This window comes from Diadema setosum, chromosome 18, assembly GCF_964275005.1.
Source record: "Diadema setosum chromosome 18, eeDiaSeto1, whole genome shotgun sequence".
NCBI lineage: Eukaryota > Metazoa > Echinodermata > Echinoidea > Diadematoida > Diadematidae > Diadema > Diadema setosum.
Genome location: NC_092702.1, coordinates 31,074,535 through 31,097,976, shown reverse-complemented (window position 1 = coordinate 31,097,976; position 23,442 = coordinate 31,074,535). Strand labels below are relative to the sequence as shown.

General features: G+C 38.7%; 1 protein-coding gene across 1 annotated transcript; it reads left to right on the top strand.

Moving 5' to 3' along the window:
- Positions 1-2,013: 2,013 nt before the first annotated feature.
- Positions 2,014-15,139, top strand: LOC140241872 (uncharacterized). Its single transcript, XM_072321626.1, has 11 exons — positions 2,014-2,079; positions 3,253-3,570; positions 4,155-4,310; positions 4,967-5,082; positions 5,724-5,806; positions 7,713-7,761; positions 9,096-9,329; positions 10,222-10,446; positions 11,742-11,912; positions 13,138-13,320; positions 14,865-15,139. Exons 2-11 carry the CDS (start codon positions 3,270-3,272, stop codon positions 14,991-14,993), a joined length of 1,647 nt encoding a protein of 548 aa, XP_072177727.1. The 5' UTR covers positions 2,014-2,079; positions 3,253-3,269; the 3' UTR covers positions 14,994-15,139.
- The last annotated feature ends 8,303 nt before the right edge of the window (positions 15,140-23,442 follow it).

Genomic DNA, 23,442 nt, shown 5'->3' with positions numbered 1-23,442 from the left:
TTTTTCTTTTCCATATCTCTTTATAACTGGTCCCCATGGAAGACCAGCGGCACCAGAAAAGTGCAGCTGATTATGGGCTATCCAGGCGTTATCTTTCTATATAATCCTACTGTACATTCTATTTCTTTTTTTTTTCTTTTTTTTTTGATATATCGATGATGTGTCACACTATTCATTTGCTATGTATGTATGTTTCATTTTGTACATGATGTATCAATTTCCCTGTACCTTATGTTGTCTTTTATATCTGTATGTATATGTTTATGACGGAAATAAAACAAACAAACAAACAAACCCTTCTCCCCATAATTTTCATACCTATGGATCATACAGCCAGCTATATTGCGTATATGGTAGGCCTACTCAGGACATTTTTTTTTTTTTAATTTTCGTATTTCATTTTGTTATGTTCTGTGGAAGAAGAAACTGGAATAGACTGAATTAGATTGAACTGAACATCGACATAATTCAGTGAATGTAGACGTTTGAATAGAATTCTCCAATATTCAGTGACATGAAAACATTTTGGAAAAGCAGTTCAAAACCGAAATGTGGACTACTCAAATTTGTTCTATATTCCATGTGCCGCCATTAGTCCTATACTGCCATGCATGCAGATAGATAGGAGCTATAACTACGTGATACCACAGTTATACCTGTAAATTACTGCGCCTAAAAATTATACAATATATAGGGCTAAAAAGCCATTTTTCAAGTCTACAGTGCACATTGAGACGACCTGTATATGCCTACTCACATTGCTATCCTCCCCGCCTCCTGAAGGATAAATAAGTATCTCTTTCCTTATTGTTATTAAAATGTTTGAATTGTTTGTATTTCTTTATCATATCCCTTCGTGATGCCATAAACTTTAACGTACATGTTATAGCCTTCACGTCCACTCTTGGTGAAGACAAAATGATTTCACGAAAACTTCATAGTTTTCATAAAATCATTGTTTAAAATACTCATGTATATTTATTTTATATTCAAGGATCGTGGGATCAATACCTTCAACGGGATATATCGGCTGCAATATGAGCTATTTCATAATTATTAAAAACCAAAAGAAAGCAAAAAATGTTTTAATTGTCTTTGTATGTCTTTATTGCCACTGTCACGGTGTCATAAATTGCTGAGAAGTACTCATCTAGCCATGAATTTATAGGTACTACAGTACACTGATTTTATGAAAACTTTGAATATTCATAATTTATGCACGAATTATCATTGTTGGGGTATTTCCCACTTGTAGTTGAACCAAAGAGGTTTTATAAAACTAAGGGCCCAAATTCACGAAGGTGGTACAAATGAAACCATGGTTTAAACCATGGACAAAAACCATGGAGCGCCAAGTGTCGCATGGAATATTTCGTTACGAAATCAGTAATTTCGTCGATGAAATGATTATTTTGTAACGAAATGATAACATTTTGTAACTAAATAAACATTTCGTCCACGAAATGATAATTTTGTTAAGGAAACGGTCATTTTGTCTACGAAATGACCAATTTCGTAACGAAATATTCCGTGCGACACTTGGCGCTCCATGGTTTTTGTCCATGTTTTAAACCATGGTTTCATTTGTACCACCTTCGTGAATTCGGGCCCTTGGGTTGAACTCCAGCGATCAATTCAGATGAGCTGTGTGCATGGTGTGTGTTCCAATATTACTCATGTCGCTAAAGATAGAGCTTGGCTGACGTATGCCTGCTCGCCGTATAAATACCAGCGGTACCTACATTTTGTATACGCACGTACAAAATTGTACGTACACACGTTTGAACAAGCAAGCGGAGTAGACACGGGAAGCACGGACACGGCGCAGTGTGCATGAATGCTCGGTCCATCATCGCCGCCACCGCATAAACGCAGCCAGCGTAGCCTGCCTGCTACTCGTGTGGACACTCCCACCCACCGTTGCACCACTATCACTTGTATGCAACTAGCGAGCTTTGTTTACAGGTGATTCAAACGCGCACATTTACAGATTGACACATTCCTGTATCTTATAGTTTCAGGAAGTGCTGGGCAGCTGGTCAGGGCTGGGGACGAAAGTCTTTTGAACGGTGTATCGAGGTAGGTCAGATGTGAAGTAGTATAATAGTATAATCCTGGTACATTTTGTGGATCGCCTACTAGTCGAGGTTAAGTCATTTCTTAGTGCACTGGATCTGGATCTCGATGAATACGCTGAAAAACTCTGGATAGAGTATCACTCAGCACTAATCACAACGAAGGTGACGCTGGAGCGCTTCTTTAAATGTGTCAAATTTATGAATCTGCTTTATATTACTCGGCAGATTATTCCAATCCTTCGCGGTTCTATGGAAGAAGGAGTTAGCGAGAGCAGTTGAAAAACCATGTCATGTGAAGTAGAATAATTATCAGGATGATAACTTCGGGTTGTCATACCTCTCGGTGCTTGAGCGGGGCTGATATCGAGCTTTAAATCAATGTTACCGTGCTTTATTTTATGAAATGTTGAAAGCCTTAAAAGCTTGCACCTCCCTTTCTGCTGCACCTCCCTTTCTGCTCCATCCAGACCACATGAGACCGTCTAGTTTAATACGGTAATAATAGTATAAACGTTAGACCGATAGTTGAATGCAAAATGACCTGTTCAGTGACAGTGTAGCTGCATGTGTGCATCACTGGCAAATGTGTTTGCATTTAAATAGACGTATGGATGTCCTGTCAAATTCTTTTTTTTGTCTTGCGTTAAATTGTACTGGACAGTGTATGCAAGGCTAGCCCGACCAGACGCTGTTTTACGCTGTGCGAATACAGCTGTCGCTACCTACAGCGACTGGGCTGTGTAACAAATCCAAATGTTAGAATAGTTAATGTAAGGCTAGCGTCTAAGAAGTATTTTTTTTTTTCTGCAGCCAGAATATTTGGAATCAGTGGCACTAGAAAATAGATAAAGAAAGTGTTAAAAATTAAGTGGCTATCTTAAAAAAAAAAAGGGGGTTTACCATTTGTTTGGGCATTGTCACCATTGTATCTAGTCTAATCATGGTAAATAAATGACCTTTTTGAGGATTGCCTATACATTACATTTATGATTAGATAACCCTGAGGTGCTGTAACCAGCGACATAAATATGTTTGGGTTGCCGATGTGGTTATGATTAACAGGAGTGTGGCTTTTGATGGTGCAGAATTAGGTCTAGATCTAAATATACCTGTTTACTGCATGTGTGCATCATCTTATGACCTACTCTTCCAACCTGTTTGATAATACCTTCAGACATTTATAGTGCAATCATGGTCAAGCAGCTGATGGACCTGTGCTTTGGGTGCATAGCCCAGAACCTCAACATCATCAGCAGCGTCGGGAAGCAGCTCCCGACCCTCCACAAGGAGAAGATCCTACAGTGGGTGGTGGATCACAACATGCTGACCGCGGACTACCTCCCCCACGTGACCTACCACCTATTTTCACCCGCCTTGAGGACCATTTCTTTCTGCTACTGCGAGCAGATCAATGACAAACTCCTCACCCAGTTGGATGCCTGCCAGTGTCGCCTGGAGAGTATCACCATCGAAGGTTGCAAGGAAGTAACTGGTGAGTCGGCCACCTCATAACTGGTTGTGATGCCTATTGGTGGGTATATGCATGCTGCATCAAAAAGTAGAGTTTGAGATATGGTGTATAGAGCTATGATCTGACTTGAGATAATCCTTGGTTTGTGGAAAAGAAATTTTGAGTGTGTCAGAATGCACAATGCCACAGTGTTTTGTGTGCAAAGAAAATGGACCCAAACAAATGTGAAAGAGAACAAGACACCCACATACACACAGACTCAATGATAAAAGATCAATTATGATGCAGAATAAGAATGAGACAGCACCTTCCATTGCAGTGAGTATTGTTTCATTTGTCCAACATTCATATTCATGCAATTGTAGAAATTGTAAATGGTAATCCCTGCTAACTTTACTAAATACAGTGTAGCTTGACAACAACCATTTAGATCAGGACATTTGTACCTTTTGCCATGGTAGCAGTAATTATTGAACTGTCAAGTGATTTTTTGCCATTATCATGAAATACCAACCCTTGTACAGCTATCTATATTATGTCATGAAATAACAACTCTTGTACAGCTATCTATCTGTTATATGCCTGTCTTTTATTTTGCTTTGCAGATGCTGGTATATCAGTGTTACTGAGCCACCAGACTGAACTTAAGTCGCTTACTCTGAATGAGCTTCCAGAGCTTAGTGGCTCCGGCTTAGAGGCTTTGGTGTCAGCAAACTTGCGCACAGTTGACCTGAAACAATGCATCAACATAGCCAACAGGGGTAAGTCTTTGCATTTAAACTCATATTCCCCTTCTTCATTTAACATAACTAATTGATGATTACACAAACATGAACACAAACAAAAAAGGGAAATTCAGCCATTTGTTCATGATATTTTTGTTTTGAATCAGTAATTCTCTGAATGAAATTTCAGTCCATTATATCATGGTGTGAGTGTTTTCTTCCCTATAGATTTTCATAGTGTAAGCAAGACTGAATGGGAAAGTAACATGGAGTTTGAGTACAAATCTCTTACTTGTGATTGATTGGTTGTGGCTTTTTAGTTGTAAGCAATAAAGTGCCATGTAAGATACTGCGGTAGAAAGTATACATTGAATGAATGCTTGGCTGCGTAGCACTAGTAGTAAACACAATTGTATTGTACAGAAGAGGGTGTGGGAAGGACTGCTAACTGGTGCATTTGGAGATTGCTGTAGATATAGGGAAAGTGTTGAACAATGAGTATGGAGGTTTCAACTTTACACGCAAAGACTGTACTTTCATAGGACACTGTACACATGCCTCTTGTTGATTTGTTGGGATTCCAGGTTGTTTTCAGTGATTATAACGTTGCGCTTTTCATGATAGGGTGCACATGTGTGCTAGTGTTATGAGGTGAAGTGCCATTATCCCATGTTGCTTTCTCTTTACTCTAGGTGTTCTTACCCTTGTGAGTAGAAATCCCACCATCTCCACACTCAACTTAGGGACATGCTACAAATTGAACAATGAAATCATTCCAGTGATAGCTTCCTCCCTCAACACAAATCTGGTGAGTTTCTGTGGCAACCATGTTTTTTTTTGTTTTTTGTTTTTTGTTATATAGCAATGCAACATTGCAAGCGCTTGATATTATGTGTTCTCAGATAATTGTTAATAGAAATCAGACTGATAGGTACAGCCATGCAAAAAAGAGATGGTTTTGTAATGGACATGATCTGTTTACACATGGCGAAAGATTGAATTATGTGTCAGTACAGCTGGGTATACCAGAAAAGCTTATCTTTCATAAATGCGCTTCAGATTTTCAGAACTTTCCAAAGTACTGTGCCGATTAAAAGTCTCTAAGGCTAGTCTTACGTCAATACCTCAAGCAAGCAATGGAATTGCAAACTAAGACCCATAATGTTTGTTTACATATCTGTGAAAATAATCATGATGGGAGGTGCAACTCTTTTTCCTGTTCTCACTGCCTTTCCTTCCACTTTTTGCAGTTACTCTCAGTTTGAGGAGGAACATGGACAGCATCAATAGTTTCACGCCTATCAACAGCTTCTTACTCAATTTTCACTCATCTTGTTCTAATGTACATATATTTCAGCAGATGAATGTATTGTAAGAGCTAATTTATCGACGATTGATATGGATGGGAGCCCATGATGAACTGACTTTTTCTCTTGGTCAATCTTGCAGGAGCACATGGATTTGACAAGTTTTCACACATTAGAAGATTCAGATCTGATCTCCATGTCACAGCATTGTACTAGCTTAAGAGGGTAAGAATATACATATAACTAGAAAAGCACTCTGAGAGCGCAGACCTTCTCCAAGCAGCTACTTCCCACCGATGGTCTTGCTCTTCCATATAGTAGGGATCAGTGATTTCCAACCATACGCATGCATGCCGAAAAATCGCCCGATTTCCCAATATAGAAGCCTTTGTTACATCATAAATCCTCAACTGCATGGCATGCCTTGCCCTAGCAGAAACTATAGAGCACGCACTACAGAAACTATAGAGCACGCACTTTAATGCGCGTATGAAAACCTCAAAAATGTGCAGCTTGAACTCCCAAGTTCATTGACCCTACCTGCCAAAATACTGAAAATCCTTCATAAAATCCATGAAAATTTCTGAATCATGACCGTAATTGAATCATGACCAAAATTGGATCATCTATTCCTTGTGTCATTCTCAACCTGCACTGTAAATTTCATCCAAATCTGTGCTCAACTTTTTGAGTTATTTTTGCACACAAACAAACAAACAAACCAATGGTAATGGAAACATAACCTCCTCCCTTGGTGGAGGTAAATACTTTGCTGTCCCAAAGGAGACACCAAAATGTCTTGCCCAATCTTGGACTGTATTTCACAAGTTGGAAAGGAGTGCAGTATAGTTCTAATGATCCTCTGAAAATGGCTGGCAACTATTATCCTTTTGTACATTGAATGATTTATTGTACAAGCCATATAATTCATGAATTAAACTTGCCAGACATGTATCGATTGGTTGAATTCACGATCAAGAGCCTCAGCAAGGAAATTAGTGATAATTACTCCCTGTACAGCCCTCAAAAATGTCAACTGTTCGTTTCTTAGTTATGTCCAAAATACCATTTGAATAATTGTTATATGAAAAAGGAGCAAGAAAGAAAGAGAAAAGGCAAAGATATAAAGATCTACACTGTAGAGTGAGAGATACAAGTAATAGGAAAATTTTGAAATAATAAATCTATTCTAAATTTGCCACTCTGATTTCAGTGTGATAGTATACAAATAGTGAATGGTCACGAGTGCAATGGTACGAGATTTCGCACGAGGTGAAAGATAGAGGCGCTCTATTCAACGAGGCGAAGCCGAGTTGAATAGTGCGCCTCATCTTCCGCCGAGTGCGAAATCTCGTTCCATTGCATGAGTAAAGACCATACACTATTTGTTTTATACAACACCTCGAACGTCAACGAATTTGGTACTCACAGATTCTTGAATTTAGCACAGAAATGGCAACCATTTTCCGTGAAAGACGAATGAGTAGCCTCACAGTCACAGTCACCGTGTATGTACATGTTCGTGTACGTACGTACGTATGCGAAACAAAGTTTTTTACAAAAAATAGTGACAAAAGTACGCGCTTGTAAACGCGCTTGTAGTTGTTGAGTGCGCGCGGCACATGTTTGTTTATTGTGACATCAGCGCGCGTGCAATAGAACATTTGATCGAACCAAAATTGCACGCTGAGACAGCCAGAGCGTGCAATAGAACCTTTCACTAAATGTCACGTGATGGGCAATCGACCAATCGGATATAGCTACATTCTAAATAGGTGTTGTATAATAGCAAATACTCGTATCTGTATCAGCTACTATTTGCACGAATGATTTAGAAAAAAAAATCCAGTCATATTTAGCACTTTCTGCTTGTTGCCAGAAGTGTTAAGCAAGTTAATCTTCAATCTCTGTTGAGGTGTTGGGATACATTTGGCCATGAGTTAAATCAAGATGCTCTCATAGTCAAGTGACAATTTTCAAGTCAAATTGTTATCACTACTGCTGTTAGGTGTGTAAGGGGGAAAATTTAGAGGCATGTATAATTGCGAGGCTCAATGATTATGTTTGGATTGTTCTTGCTGCCATTTATTTGGAGCTTTATCACCAATTTTCAGTTTTCTTTTCCTAATAGGTTGGTAATGCATGGCTGTAACAGGATCACAAGTGCAGGATTATTACCTGTAAGTACTACCTCAAATATATATATGAAATGAAATGAAATGAAGATAGAATATACAAGATAAGTGATCGCAGACTGCCTTGTTTCTAAGATGTTACTTTGCAACTGATTGACAAATTGCCCTACGTCGATGTAAAGAAGCACTGAATTGATTAGTATTTTAGTAGTAGCCATGATAACAAATCATGGGCGTACATACTCCAGCAGGATTCGAACCTACGACCTCCTGATCACCGTAGGTATGAATCCTGCTCGAGTATGTACGCCCATAATTTTTTATCATGGCTGCTACTAAAACACTGATCAATTCAGTGCTTACTTACGTCGATGTAGGGCAATTTGTCAATCAGTTGCAATGAAAACACCTCGACGGAAGAATTTCATGAATTTGAAAGATGTTACTTGTACTATTACTACTAACAGAATTTAGGGGTGGATGAAACTTTATCAACAGTGTATTCATGTATGGCACTGACCAATGTGATATCACACTATGTTCAAACCCATGAAACTTCTTAAAGGCATAATCTACTATTTGCAGATAAAACAAAAACTCAGCATTAATGCTTAAAAATAGTTCTAAAATGTGAGTTAGGGATAGAAACAACCAATGTAAAAATTTGAACAAGTATAATAAATGTTAAGTAAGTGTTATATACAAAATGTGAACAATAGTTATAATAAAGATGTTTTCAGACTAAACCGTCTACAGTTATGGTTTAATGAGAAAAATAGTGATATCTCCTTATATGTTAGGCTTTATTGCAAAAATTTTGTATGTAGGATGTTTTGTGATACAACTGACCTACACATATGCATCAAAAGTGATATATTGAACATTTTTTAAATCACTGCTCCCAAAGGTAAACAGGACCTTTAAAGATGTCAGTGGACTCCCATTGTAAGGAAGTCCATGGGATCCGCATTTCTATTTTGTTATACTTTGTTATAGCTGCACAAAAAAAAAACAAAACATAGAATGGATAATGTTGTGGCTTTAATTTTTGCTTCATTGTAACTGAAATTTTGTTATAACCATGTTCGTTATAATGGAAGCGCACTGTACCTGAAGACTTATTCATTTAATTGAGATTTCTTTGAGATTTCTTTCATTTTTCTTTGTAAAGTACTGTGTGCAAGTGCACTTAAATGAATATATATGTCAACATATATGTTATCTATCAACATATATCTATCAAAATCAAGTACCACTCATTCTCTCACTATCTGAACGTCACAGAGAATGTAGTCATAAATTTGTGTTATCGAACCGCTTATTTCTCCCTTTGTGCATCAATTCTGTGTTTATTTTTCTTGTATAATTCATGACGACAGCTGTTTGCTGCCTGTACGCAGTTCCAGAATCTGGATATATCCTTCAGCTACAAGCTCCAGGAACCCAAGCACAAGGAGTTCCTGGTCCATCTCCCTCTCAGTCTACGGAGCCTAGTCCTGTCTGGTCTTCACCTGGAGGGACAAGATATTCTCGGAGCTGTGTCCAGGCTGCCCAAGCTCCATTCCCTCAGGCTGTGTGGCGTCAACTCACTCACAGAGGATTCAGCGTCAGAGGTGCTGTGATCAATTATATTTGATCTATTTACATTTATATTTATTATATGATTAATTAGCTTAAGGATATTGTTATGAGTTGAATGATAGGTGTGAAAATTGACAAGTTGCAAAAACATGACCTCCTGTAATCCAAATGCATTGTATACTATCATCTCCAAAATGGGAAATTACTGACTTTTCTCCTTTAAAGGAGGAAAAATTATTTCTCAGATTGTCACTGGTTATCAATAATGAATTGAACTGTTTCTGAAATAATCTTACATGTTCCAATTTGCAAAATATTATACAATGTACTCATAAACTATTTGGCATACAGTATTGTTTGTTCATTGCATGCTTTAGTACAGTTTGGAAGAGGGAAGACCCATGCGATAAAGCATTAGCCGTTTGTTTGTTCTTTGTCTTGTGTTATTTCTTGGGGGTTCATGCAGAAAAACTCAGTTGCAATATGTAGTTGCACAAAAATAAAAGCGTCAAAATGAAATGAAAAATAAATATGTTCAAATAATGTATATGTTAAAATAATAAATATGTAGTGCCATTCACATAAATAAACAAAATGTGTTACTTGAATGTGTCTTTTACGTATCTTAAGCATTTTATACTCTCTCTTTGATCGCCTCCCATGATATTCATGTGATGCACTCAGATGAACTTACAAATTGCTATGTAATAGAAAAGTTTTTACATTTGCAAAGAACATGTCAAAAGTAGAAGTGAGAAAATACCACAAAAAAAGAGAGAATCAACTAGATATACATAAGAATGTTGGTTTGTGTGAGCTCACAAATGTGATGAATTACCTGCAGAATTTTCAAATCTAAAGATTTTACTGCGAGATTACTTTGGAAATGCTAAATGCAGAATGAATTATGTGTCACATGAACAGATCTTCCAAGCAATCGGACCCCAACTTACGTGCCTTGACATGACGGGCTGTCACCAGATAATGACGGACGACTTGCTCCGCAGCATTGTGAAGCACTGCACCTCTCTAGAGGAGCTCGCCCTGGGGTTTTGTGTCAAGGTGACGGGAGAGCCACTCCGGAGGCTATTCAGGGACAAACAGAGAGCCAAGTATCTCACCCTGCTTCGATTCAGCGGATGCAAAGAGGTGACGTTGTCTATATCTGTCAGAATCGGCCCTTCCTTCTTGGTGTTTTTATTTATTACCTCTGCCAAGGAAGGAGATTATGTTTTCATTGGTGGTGGTTTGTTTGTTTGTTTAATTTGTCTGTTTGTCTGTGTGCAAACTAATTCAAAAAGTTGTGAACGGATTTGGATGAAACTTTCAGGAAAAGTTGATAATGACGCAAGATACAGATGATTAAATTTTGGTGGTAATCTTGAATTTTTAAAGGATTTTTGCTGTTTTTTGCGGATAGGGTCAATGAACTTGAGAGTTCAAGCTGTGTTTATTTGAGGTTTGCATATGTGCTCTAAAGTGCGTGCTCGTTTGCATGTGCGCTCTAAAGCATGTGCTCTGCTTGGGCAAGGCGCGCCATGCAGCTGGAAGCTGATGACGGGAACAAAAGGATTCTAGATTGGGAAACTGGATGATATTTAGCATGTTTGGATAGGTGGAAATTAGCTGCTTGGCAGATGTCAGCGCTTTCAAAGTGGTCTTTTAGTTTATTTATTTATTTATTTTTCTTTGTGGGGGGGGGGGGATCGTTTAAAAGTGTGAGATTGATATCAAACTGAGAGGACATAAATTTGGAGTGAGACTTGTTCTGTAAGCCAGTTCACAGTTATACTCTGAGCACATGCAGATAAAGGTCATTGCTGACCTCTTAAAAGTAAAGCTGAGTGAGGTATTTGAAAAACTAGATATGGTCTCTATGAAAACTGGATGTCACAAACATTCATGTGTGAACCAGATGCGTATTGGAATGTGCAGGTCAGTGTACATTATCTTCAAATGAATTAGCAAAATACATCAATGCAACATCGACATAGTGATTACCACTTTCAGCTTGGCTACTTTAAACTGCTCTCCTGAAAAAAATTTATTCCATGTTTTGTAAAGTCTGTGATTCCAGAGATCATTGCAGACTAGTGCTAACTGTGGAATGGCTTATTTAATGATTAGGGATATATTAACCAGGTATTCCATGTCGGGTTGCAAATTTCAATGTGATGATGGCTTCCAAAGTGCCTGGTATTGAAAGATTTCTCATAGTGGCTGTTATCATTTCATGTCCATGTCCATATAGGGCTGTGACATCCTGCTGTGTACTGTGTAAGCATGTTGTCTTCAGTTTCTTTGAAGAACTCTTCAATGAATCAATTCTACTTTGATTGTTAATTTGCTTTTATTTTTCTCCATATTCATATTTTTATTACCATACATAGAATGCCCCAGCTAATTGTCATAATGATTATTGTTGATGGTTTGTATATTTGTAGATGACACACGATGTTCTCCTGGACCTCAGCGAATCTTGCCACAATCTGGAACGGCTGTTTCTCGCCGGAATCAAGAGCGTTGATGACACTCTGCTGTTCTCAATCGCCAATCACATGCCCAATCTTGTGCACATCTCACTGAAGAGCTGTGTTGGCTCCAGTGTCGATACGGTGAGTGGAAGGAAGTTGCTTGGGTAACATGGAAATTGTTATGTCCCCCTTATTTTGCCCTTTTCCCCCTACTGACTGTTCAGTTTCTGGACATGATATTAGCATGCCACTCGTGACTAGCACACATTGCAAGTAAACTTTTTAATTAGTTTTTGGAGTATAGTTATACACTGTCAACCTCTCCTAAGTTCTTCTAGTTTGAAACATTCTTCTCCCAGATGATAACTATGTGTCTTTTGTCATTTATCATATCTGTTACTGGCTATACATGCATATCATGATAAAAAAAAAATTTTTGAGTCCCCACAGCGCCAGTAAACCTGTGTATGAAAATACATGGACATTTTCCATGTGAGGACCTTATAGACAGCCATTCCATCCACCAAGACATAGAAACTAGCTTACATGCTAGTTGCTGTTGTGTCAGGCAAGCCCAAGAAGGTTTACACCCACTACCTATAGAAGGCGAATTCTGTAATATATCTGGGGTTACAGGGAGGGTTGGAGTGCCCAACTTACTAACGGTGAACTTCATTCATCAGACGTGTAGGGTGTGTTCAAACGAGGCGAGATCGTCCAATGAAAAAACTATAAGCTCAGAGCTTAGTTTGCATTGGATGCAGTTTGCGGGTGCAACTCCAGTCAGTGTCAGATAAGTGTAGAATCAGTCCGGCGAGTGTCAAGTTAGTTCGATGTGTGTCGGATTTGTGTTGTGCAGCTATTGGACGCGTCCAGTCTGTGTCCTACGACAGTCTGTTGAGTGTCTGATGATTAACCCATTGAGGACGAGTCCCGAGTATATTCGGGCAAGTGTCTATGGGAAATGCGTGTTGTAGCAAAATCAAACCGTCCTCAACGGGTTAAACAGTCATCTAACAGATTATCTTGAGTCTTGGTTCTGGGGCTTTTCTGGTATTTGTATTACCTTTGGTGAGCCATGGTGCGAGTCTATGGAGTTTGTCAGAGCAGATTTTTAAAGTAACTTGTCGGTATGCCAAACTTTTTGAATTTGGGGATCAGATGAGCCTCTGATGGTCAGTGAAATGGGGCCTTTGAGACAAGCTGTTTGGTTGTCACGAGCAACTGTTATTGCAAAGACATGAATACAATTTGACTGTGGTGGGAAAGGCATCCATGGGTGAGTTTATTCCGTACAACGTTTCTCTTATTCACATACCTGAAGCTGAGAGCTGAATTGCATTGTGTTCTCACTTCTGATGTCCAGGTGACTGACAGTGGTGTGGTGGAGCTGGCCAGATACTGTCCGCTGCAGGACATCTGTCTGGCGGGCATCCAGAACATTACGGACAAGAGCATCCTGGCTCTGGCCAACAACTGCCCCAATCTCAAGGCCCTGTTTGTGTCGGGATGTAGCAAGGTCACTGGCCAAGCAACAAGGTACCTTCAGGTGAGGCCAAACAACTTTCTTCTTGTCTGCATTGCATGTCACTCCATTGAAATTATCTTTTTTTTATATTGATTTTGTTCAGTATTTTCAACAATACAGCCGTTTTGAGATTTGGCGGTATTTGATGAACTATCTATTTGTCTGTTTGTCTGTCTGGAACATGAATATATCTTCACAACCTTGTATCATCTAACTCTTAGCCCTATGTAGGTATTCAAATTTATCACCAAATACTGTGAGATCTGCTTTTGAGTTATAGTTATCTAAAGAAGACATTAAAATGCATAAAAGCGTTATGTAGGTTATTGACAAAAAGAAGCCTCAAGATTATGTTTCCAGCATTTTTTTTTTTTTTTTTTTGGGGGGGGGGATTTTTTTTTTAGGGTAAGTTTTCAGAATTTTTGTTTGTTTGTAGAAACTTAAGTAGCAGCTGATCCACTACATCATATTTGTCACAAGGGGATTTATTTCCTCTGCCTTATCCTACAAAATAATGTTAAAACATCTTTCCTTGAAATAAATGTTCTTATTTGACACAAGGTGTATGAGTCTGTAATGGCAAGGTATTGATAACCTTTACCCGTTAAGGACGAGTCCCGAGTATACAGAATAATGACCAATATCATGTAATTACTCTTGTTGAGTCCATGCATTGTAACTTTTAACTGTATGTGACACATCATAAACATAGACCAACAGACATCCAAGCAGGCCAACACACACATGTACGAGGTATGCCTACTTTGTGCTTGATTTATTCGGAACCCGTGGACTAAATCTTAAACATGGATTTGATGTCAGAATGCAGGCTAATGTTTCTCAATAAAAACAGTGAAATGCTTAAGAAACAGCATGAAACTTTCCTTCCAAGTTGACTATGACAGAAAATGTAGATGGGTTGTGACAAGCAGTTACAATCAAACCTGCCTTAGTAACCACCTGTCCATAGCTCCACCTGCCATATACGTCCACTAAAAATCCCCATGAGAAAAATCATGTTAAAGACTCCATGTATAGTGGCCAACTGTCTAACATATCCAGCAGCTACCAATTTTGTGTAACATGGTAAATTTTCACTTGTATAATATATAGTGGCCAGACCCATATTGAGCCATATAGTCAAGCTGATAAGTATGTTGTGGGTGGCAGCTATGGACAAGTTTGACTATATAAAGTATCTAGCAAATAGGCTGGATATTACACCCCCCCCCCCCAAAAAAAAAAAAAAGGAAAAAGGAAAAAGAGAAAGAAGACAGAGAACAATGAGTACAATGGCTACTGCATGACCTGGGGCCCGTTTCATAAAACTTGTCATCAGTGACAAGTTGTCATAGATGTGACAAGCTACTGAAATCCTTGCATCTGATTGGCTGAGAGCAAATTTGTCATAGAAATGTGGCAGTTGTCACTAATGAAAAATTTTATGAAACGGGCCCCTGTACGCTTATTATGGTTTACTAATTATTATTATTTCAACAAAGTACATTGTATTAATGTTGAAGCACACTGCTTTTTCTCTCATTCTTTGTGTTCTACTACTTCAGGACGTAAGCAATGAGAAGGTACATGTGTATCACCGCGTCCCAAATGCAGACCCCAACCTAGTTATGGCCAAGAATTTGGACACTGGAGAATTTTGTCGTGTTGACCAGACGAAATGGAGTCAGTGGTAAAGATGAGCACAATCTTGGTGAAGTTTACCACAAGCCAACGATTAGCGCTGCAGTGACATCGCAGCCTGGAGACCCGTGGATTATTGTTGTGTGTGTTGGTAGTTGCCAGTTACTTTGTTCCACCAAGTGAAGTACTGCCAGCATTATTCCAGAGGATCACAGTCCTTTGATAAGTAATCTGTGTTTTTTTTTTTCTCCTCTAGAGCATTCTAAAATGGAAAGGATTGTTGAAGACTAGCTTGTTGGAGCTAGAATGTCCCATCAGTGAATGAAGTGTTTTCTATCCCTGACACTCAATATCTTGTCCTGTGATATCTTCGAATGTTGCTTGATAGTCCAGTTATTGATAACTATGCCTAGTCATTTTTTTTTAACGCATACTAATTACGTATGATTCTTTGATATGATTGTCAGCTCTTGTCAGACACTTATCATGCCCAATCAAAACCTTAGGATCAGCTGATATTCCCAACTTCCAGAATATATATTGTACAGTTAAACTCGCATAAGTCGATCTTCTCGGGACTGAGCAAAACACATCGACTTAGGCGATTTTCCATTTGTGCGTAAGTCGAAAAAAATCGACTTACAGTTTCACCACAGGTACATACATGTATGTTTAATGTACATGTATGTTGTCTACTCTGGAGCCGAGAGCTGGAGCGGTGTGCCGCAGCACGGGTCGCCCAGCAGGGCCGCGGCTAACTTTGCATGGACAGTGCATTAGTATTGGCACAGGTCCGATTACTTTACACCCTTGTTAAACCTTGGGGAAGTGAATATGAACGATATTTGAGCAGTGATCGATTCCAGTTTACCATACCGTGGCTTGAAATGCGTGTAGAGGTGCAATTCTGATTTACCCGTGCCCGTAACTTTCCCCCTACTTTCCGCTTTGAAAACTCAGCAGCTTCATCCATTATACCACTCCACTGCACAGCGCTGCAAATGCCAAGCTACATGTACACTGCAAGCTCAATACTGTACATGTAAATGAACGCATGTGTACTGTACGAACGCTGTACGTATGTAGCGCGACAGCTGACAGGGCTGTACCAGCGGACCTCCAAATACGAAGAGAGTTAAACGATCCCATGCGATCGCTTTGAATTTTGATTTTAGATCATTTTTTTTTTGTCACCTCAAACTCATCTGACAAACAAAATAATGATGAGTAATAAATAATGAATAATAAATGACAGTGATTTATTACACAATAAAATCTTATTCGACTTAGGCACAGTGAATTCAATGGTTTTTCCGTGAAAGTATTCTTGGAATTTCATCGACTTAGGCGAGTATTCGACTTACAAAATTCGACTTGTGAGTGAATTAATACACGTACGTCAATGGGGAAAAAATCGGGACTTTTTAGAATCATTGACTTACGCGATTATTCGACATATGCGACGTCGACTTAGGCGAGTTTAACTGTATATCAGTAGTGTTAATAGAGCATTCAGGATTCAGTGGTGCATTCTCATTAATCATATGGAATATTGTACGTAGATATGTGTGTGGAACAACATTTGCATTTCACCTTGCTATGCCTACATGTTGAGTGAAAAGGCTGATTTTTTTTTTTTACCTCTGCCAAGGGAAAAGGTTATGTTTTCCCATGGTTTGTTTGTTTGTCTGTGTACAAAATAACTCAAAAAGTTGCGAACGCATTTGGATGAGACTTGCAGGTAAGGTTAAGAATAACACGAGGAACAGATGATTTGATTTTGGAAGTGATCCGGAAATTTTTATGGATTTTATGAAGGATTTTCGATATTTTGGCAGGTAGGGTCAATGAACTTGGGAGTTACAAGCTGTGCATTTTTGAGGTTTTCATACGCGCACTAAAGTGCATGCTCTAGTTTCTGCGCTGCGCAGTTGAGGGTTGATGACGTATCAAAAGGCTTCTATACTACAGTATTTGGAATTTCGGGCAATTTTTAGCATGCACAGACATGGGTGGAAATTACTGATCTCTATGGAGGAACAAGATCATTGGTGGAAATTAGCTGCTTGGCGGAGGTCTGCGCTCTCAGAGTGCTTCTCTAGTTTCTCATGCAATCTAATCAACCTCAAATTGTGAAAGATGTGGTGGTGGCGAGTAGGATTGTTCCAGTTTTCCCCTTCATGAAAACTTTGCTGTCTTCATGAAAAAACTTTTTCTGTCACTGTGTGTGCCTCTCTCTGAGCTGTATCACAAGGCATTAGATTCATTGCTAAGATGTCTGCATGTGGTAGCGAGCATTTTCTTGTCTGCACTTATTCATGATTTTTGGTCACAATTTATATCAACCAGTTTACTAAGGAACCAAGATGACAGTGGCCTGGGGGATGAAATCACCAATACTTAGCCTTGTGCTTACATTTTTTTTTTTCTATTTGAGGAGGGCTTGGGAATAGCACCAAAATCTACCAAAAATACATGCACGGCACATGTCTGTTTGATAGGAACTAGTGATTTGTCTCAAACTTTTGATATGTTATATACCATTTTGTAATTGCTGTTGGATAGATAAAGATATATATTTTTTGATTTCTCATAACCTTCAGTTGTACCTGAACTATACTGCCACAAACCTGATATTTTTTTTTCTTTCTCTGAGTATCTTAAGCTTTTATATTTAAATTGTAAAGATCATTTTACTGTGATGGCATGAGCCAAAAGGTCATAGGCAAAAGCAATACTTAAAGACTGAGATGATACTGCATTTTTTTCCTTTTAGTGCTATCATTATGATGTTCTCTGAGGGATTATGGCAAAATGTGCAAAATGCACAATTCATCCTTTTGCTGTTCCATTTGCAATAATTGTTTGCAATGAAAAGCATTTAAACCTGTGGATTTTAGCAATCTTTTGTGTCAAAATGTCGGCAGTGTTATCTGTGTCATTATACTCTGTAAAAGATGAAGAAGAAGAAATGAGAGTATAGATGTAGTGATTATGCACAACAGAAATCAGTGATTACATTCAGACGGTGATCCTTAACTTCAAGGCTAGCTAACTTCAAGGATAAAATTTTTGGGGCATGAGTTTATCATCAGAGTTAGCTAATCTTGAAGTTAAGGATAACCATCTGAATGTAACTAGTGTGTGTTATCTGACAGTAAAACTAGATGAATACCATTCGTGCAGCACAGTTTTTTGATCATGCATAAAGAAAACTTGTTACTGTTGTTTGCTGACATAACCTGCGCATACTCCAAATTTGGTTGTACTTCCTGAAATTGTTTCATGTAGGATGTACATTTACATTCATCTGCATAAATAGCGGCATGCTCCTGAGAATATTTTACCCATAAATCCAAGGATAGTTTCGAGTTGAATGACAGCATACCTCCACGACCTCATCGATAAGAATGATAAGTTTCTGGGTTAGATTTCCTGTTTGTTTGTTTGTTTTAACTGTACTGCATTACATGTTATATGATTAAAGGGTGTGTACAGTTCTGGTTGAGGTGAGGATTTAACTTTTAACGTTATGCGAGATATTCAGAATCCACTCTATGAGATGTCAAAGGGCATGCAGTTCTACGAGGTATTAAAAGTTTATTTGATGACAATCGGTTTTGAAATGGCTGAGATATCCAAAAACAAGGTGAAACAAAGAGATCCTAATAAAAGGCGTGGCCTGTCGCCTTTTATTATTATCATCACTTTTTTGGATATCTCAGCCATTTGAAAACCAATTTTCATCAAGTAAACGTTGAATCCTTCTTAAAATTACATGCTCTTTCATATTTCATAAGAGGTTTCTCATTATCTCACTTAGGAATGTTCAAAACATAAATCCCCACCTCAACCAGGACTGTACAGTCCCTTTAATGTCTCCCATGTCGTCAGCTGGGAATCAGAAGGACGCTATTGCATTCTGAGATTTGAGCGTGATAGAAAATGAAGCAATCAATTGTCATGAGATAAAACGTTCATTTAATCAAAAGTGGGTAGATTTGTAAGCATTCTTCCATATATAAGGCTAAAAAGCACCCCTGTAGTTTCAATTTTAACATTTTACTGAAAATGAAAATAGATTGAAATTGATGACATTATAGTGTAGATGAGTTCGAGTGCTACAACATGATTATCAAATAACTCAATACCCCCAATATTGTGATAAAGCCCTTCTGTTTCTCAGCCGACTATGTGATCTTATGAAGAAAAAAAAAATCTGTTGCAATACCCCCATCATGGTTTTCAAGGCATTATGTGAAGTTTGTGGTATAAAGTACCCAAATTTTAGTCATGAGATATATTCAGGTATGTGTTTACTGTCTAGCTTTAAGCTCTGATGTGGTTGCCCCAAGGGAATTTGACATAGCAGTTGGTAGTTGTTGTTTTTTTCAATATGTGAAATAAATGTCCTAAGGAACATATCTTTCTATCGTATATACGTGTGTAAGCAAGTTTGCATTGACATTTGTTCGTTTTGAATACATTGTGTTCAAGAAAGTGCATGTAATGATTATAAAGAAATGTTAATATATTTAGCTGAAAAGAAATGTGGGTAGACTGATTGATTGAGTAGAGATTGATTGATTGATTGAGTAGAGATTGATTGATTGATTGATTGATTGATTGATTGATCGCTTGATGGTGGATTGATGGATTGATTGATTGACTTATTGACAGAGAGGAACAGTGAGATAAAGAACATGGGACAGAGAAGAGAGAAAGAGAGAGAGAGAGAAGAAGGAAAAGGTTGTAAGAAATGAAAAAAAAAAAAAAAAATGGGGATATTTTGCTCTGGTATACTACCAGAAGGATTATGCTGGTAAATCATAGATCATTTTATTCTGATGTGAGGAAAGACTACGTGTATTACGTAGTGAGGAGTGAACGCTTAGGCTCACAGATTCCACACACACACACACACACACACACACACACACGCACGCACACACACACACACACACACATACACCCGCATATAGTGTATATTGTCACAACCTCGAGGAGGAGATGTTGACGATCAAACAACCACATATACATGTGCACCATTTCTCTACTGGACAGGAATAAAGCTACGTCACTAATCTACAGGAGGAAACAACATAACCTTACTTTAGATGCATGTTCATAACAAATGCGTAATTCCTTTGGGAGGCATTTACTATAAGATGACTAGGCCCAAATGAATTTGGAAGTTGATTGATGAGGGCTGTGTGGGTTAAAGAAGATAATACAGGTACAACGTGTATTTCAAACGGTCATGGAATATTCGCAATAATGCAAGTGACACCTGAAACAAGACTAATGAGGTCACGGGGAATCCCCATGTCGCGTCCTTTGTTCAGGGTTTTCAGTCGCTGTAGCTCCGCGCTCAATACAAAAATATGGAGTAAGCAGCATTCCTGCGTCCAGCTTCGAGAGAAGTACATATTCTAGATTGTCAAAGACCAGATCAGAAACGGAAGGACGATACAAAATTCCAAGCCCCGGTGAGTACAGTCTTATTGCTGTGATGACGAAAGCTTCCGTAGACAGAAATATCCGTCTGTCCGGAGGAGTCTGTTTTATTCCCAGACGACCAGATACAGACCGATATTTCGGTCAATCGCCTTCGCAGGTTCTAGGCTTCTAAGTCGTTCTGAATTCTTTTGGCAAGTCAAACCACCTGGTGGGTTACTGGGTATGGAGCAGCTCTTTCATGGCTCCATGGGTATTGGCTGCACTTACTTACACATTACCTCAGAGACTCCAACCCCAAGCACCTTCTGATCTGGAGATTCTCCCGCCCGAAACCCCTAGCAAACGGGAGACTCCAAGTTGATGTGTGCTAAGCGCGAAGTTCCTAGGATTCTAGATGTTCTCTGGTGCTATCTAAAGGCCCGGTCCCACTGCACTTACGGATGCAAAGAGGATGTAAAGCGTACAAAAAATCTTGCCATCCGTTGGAAAACGCTACGAATCCGCTGTGTACCCATCGCATACGTGTTTCATCCGCTCTATCCATCGAGCATCCGTCCACTGTGATTTCATCCGCGCAAAAAGTTTTAAGCTGCTTAAAACTTTTAGAACGGATGAACTTTCCGCTGTGTACGATGTAAATCCGCGACATACGAGCAACAAACGTTGTATGTCCGTGCTGCATCCCTTAAACGTCCGCTGCATCCTCTCTGCATCCTCTGGGCATCCTCGCAACTCACATCCGCTGCAGCTAAAAACGGAAAGAGGGAGGAAAGATATGGTACGTGGAACGTCTTTACATCGTTAACAGCACGTTAATAGAAAGGATGTAAGCGTATGCATCTCGTATATAAAGCATTTCGAAAGCATCCCCTCTGCATCCGCTCTGCATCCGCTCTGCATCCACTCTGCATCCGCTTTTTCTGCTATGCGTCCGTTTCGCAATTATCTCCGGTAACCCCTTCGGAGCTGTCATCCCCTTCCATCCGCTTCGGATCCATCCGCTAGGCTTCCGATGAACATCCGCTTAACATCCCCGCTACATACTACCCACGTCCGTTCTATTTCCGTTCTGTTACCGCCAATTTTCGCCAATTTTGTCAATTTCTGGAGCGGATGAAAGCGGATGAAGCCATCCCCGAAATTTTGCTCGTCCGCTGTGTCCTTTCTGCATACGCTTTGTGTCCGTCGGCCAGTGGGACCGGGCCTTAAGGCTTATTTTTTCAACATACGATAGAAATAAGTAAGAAATGCTTTCCACCGGGAGACACAGAGCCAGGGCGGGAGAAATCAAATCTCAAACCGGAGAACGGGAGATTGTGCAAAAACGGGCTTTCGGCGGGAGATCTCCCGTCGAAAACGGGAGAGTTGGAGTCTCTGTTACCTTTACCCCCCCCCCCCCCGCCCACACACACATACACACACGCACACACACACACACAGAATGACAAAAATCCGTAGTCTAAGATTTATGGGAGCAATTCGTCGATCGTTATATCAAAATGTGTTTGCTGCAATTTGAATAGTGTGTAGATGTAGCTGCTATCACTACGGCATATTTTTCTTTTTCAACTTTTTCATCTTTTGAAGATGAGAAACGGTAATCTTGCTAGGTATTATAAAAGTTGGGATTTTCACTTTTTCACAGAGAGAATTAGGGGGGAGGTGGTTGGTAGAGCTGGAGGGGGAGAGAACACACAAAATGCTCAATAACAAATATAATATTATTCAATGAAATGAAATGAAAATGCAAAGAAAAAAAGTTACACGAGATATAATAGTATAGTCATAGTCTAATGTGATAAATCCTACAAAATAATGCTATATGCTAATCTTCCTATGTTATTCAAAGCATTCAGTGTAAGATTTTCATTTCCAACAGAGACAATAATTATTTCTACATTATGCACACATCAAGCCAAGCCACTTGTTTAGCAAAATACATCTACATTAAATTGATGGTATAGTATCGGTTCAGATGGGGCTTCAGGTTTTCAACCCTTTTTTATGATGATTTTTTGAAATAAAAAGAATTTCTCATGAAAATATGTAACAGTATATAATTCCAAGAGGAATTCAAAGTTTATTTGATGAAAATTGGTTTTGGAATGACTGAGATATCTAAAACAAAGCTATCCAAATAAAAGGTATGGGACCAACCTTCTATTAGGATCGCTTTGTTTTACTTTGAGTTTGGATATCTCAGCCATTTCAAAACCGCTTTTGGTCAAGTAAGCTTGAAATTCCTCCTAGAATTGTTTATTTAACATTTCATAAACCTGTTTCTAAGTATCTCGCAAAAATTAATAGCTGAATCATCATCTCAACCAATAATATACTATCCCTTTAATGAAATTTCCCACGTTTGATCAAAGTATTCTTCATTCGGGTACTTCCTTGTAAATATATTTTTACTTCTGAAGAAAATGCTTGTTAATATATTCTATTCTTCTGAGGAAACTTTGACAATTATCAAAATTCATACACAGCTTTGCAGTTTCTTTCTTTTGATTTATCAACGTTTCACAGATGTATGTCGTGTATGTATCATGAATCTTTTTCTAAACCATGATTATATTCACACACAACACTAAACAAAAAGTCAAACAAACAAAAACAAAAACATTTTCAGGTATTGCACAAGTTAAAGATGTCTAATAGAATATATTTCAGGAAAATCCTGGAGTTGTCTCCACGACCGGTAATCTCAGGGAAGCGTTGAGGAATTGCTCTTACGGGTTTTGCAAGAAATGGGTTGACTGTCACTCTGGGATATATTATTTCAAACTGCCAAAAGACAATCTCATTCTTGATATTTGTTGTGTAATGACATAGCTAAATTGAGCAGATTTGAGACAGAATAATTTCATGATCAACAGGCAACAAAATATCCTCGTACTTTTTGCCAAACACAATAGCAAATTAAACTATGTTACATTGTGTTTCTTATGCCATATTCTAAACCAACTGATACTGTGGTGCATGCTATTTGTTTTGTTTCGGTGTTTTTTTAATTTTGTTGCATTTTTGAATGTCAAGATCTGA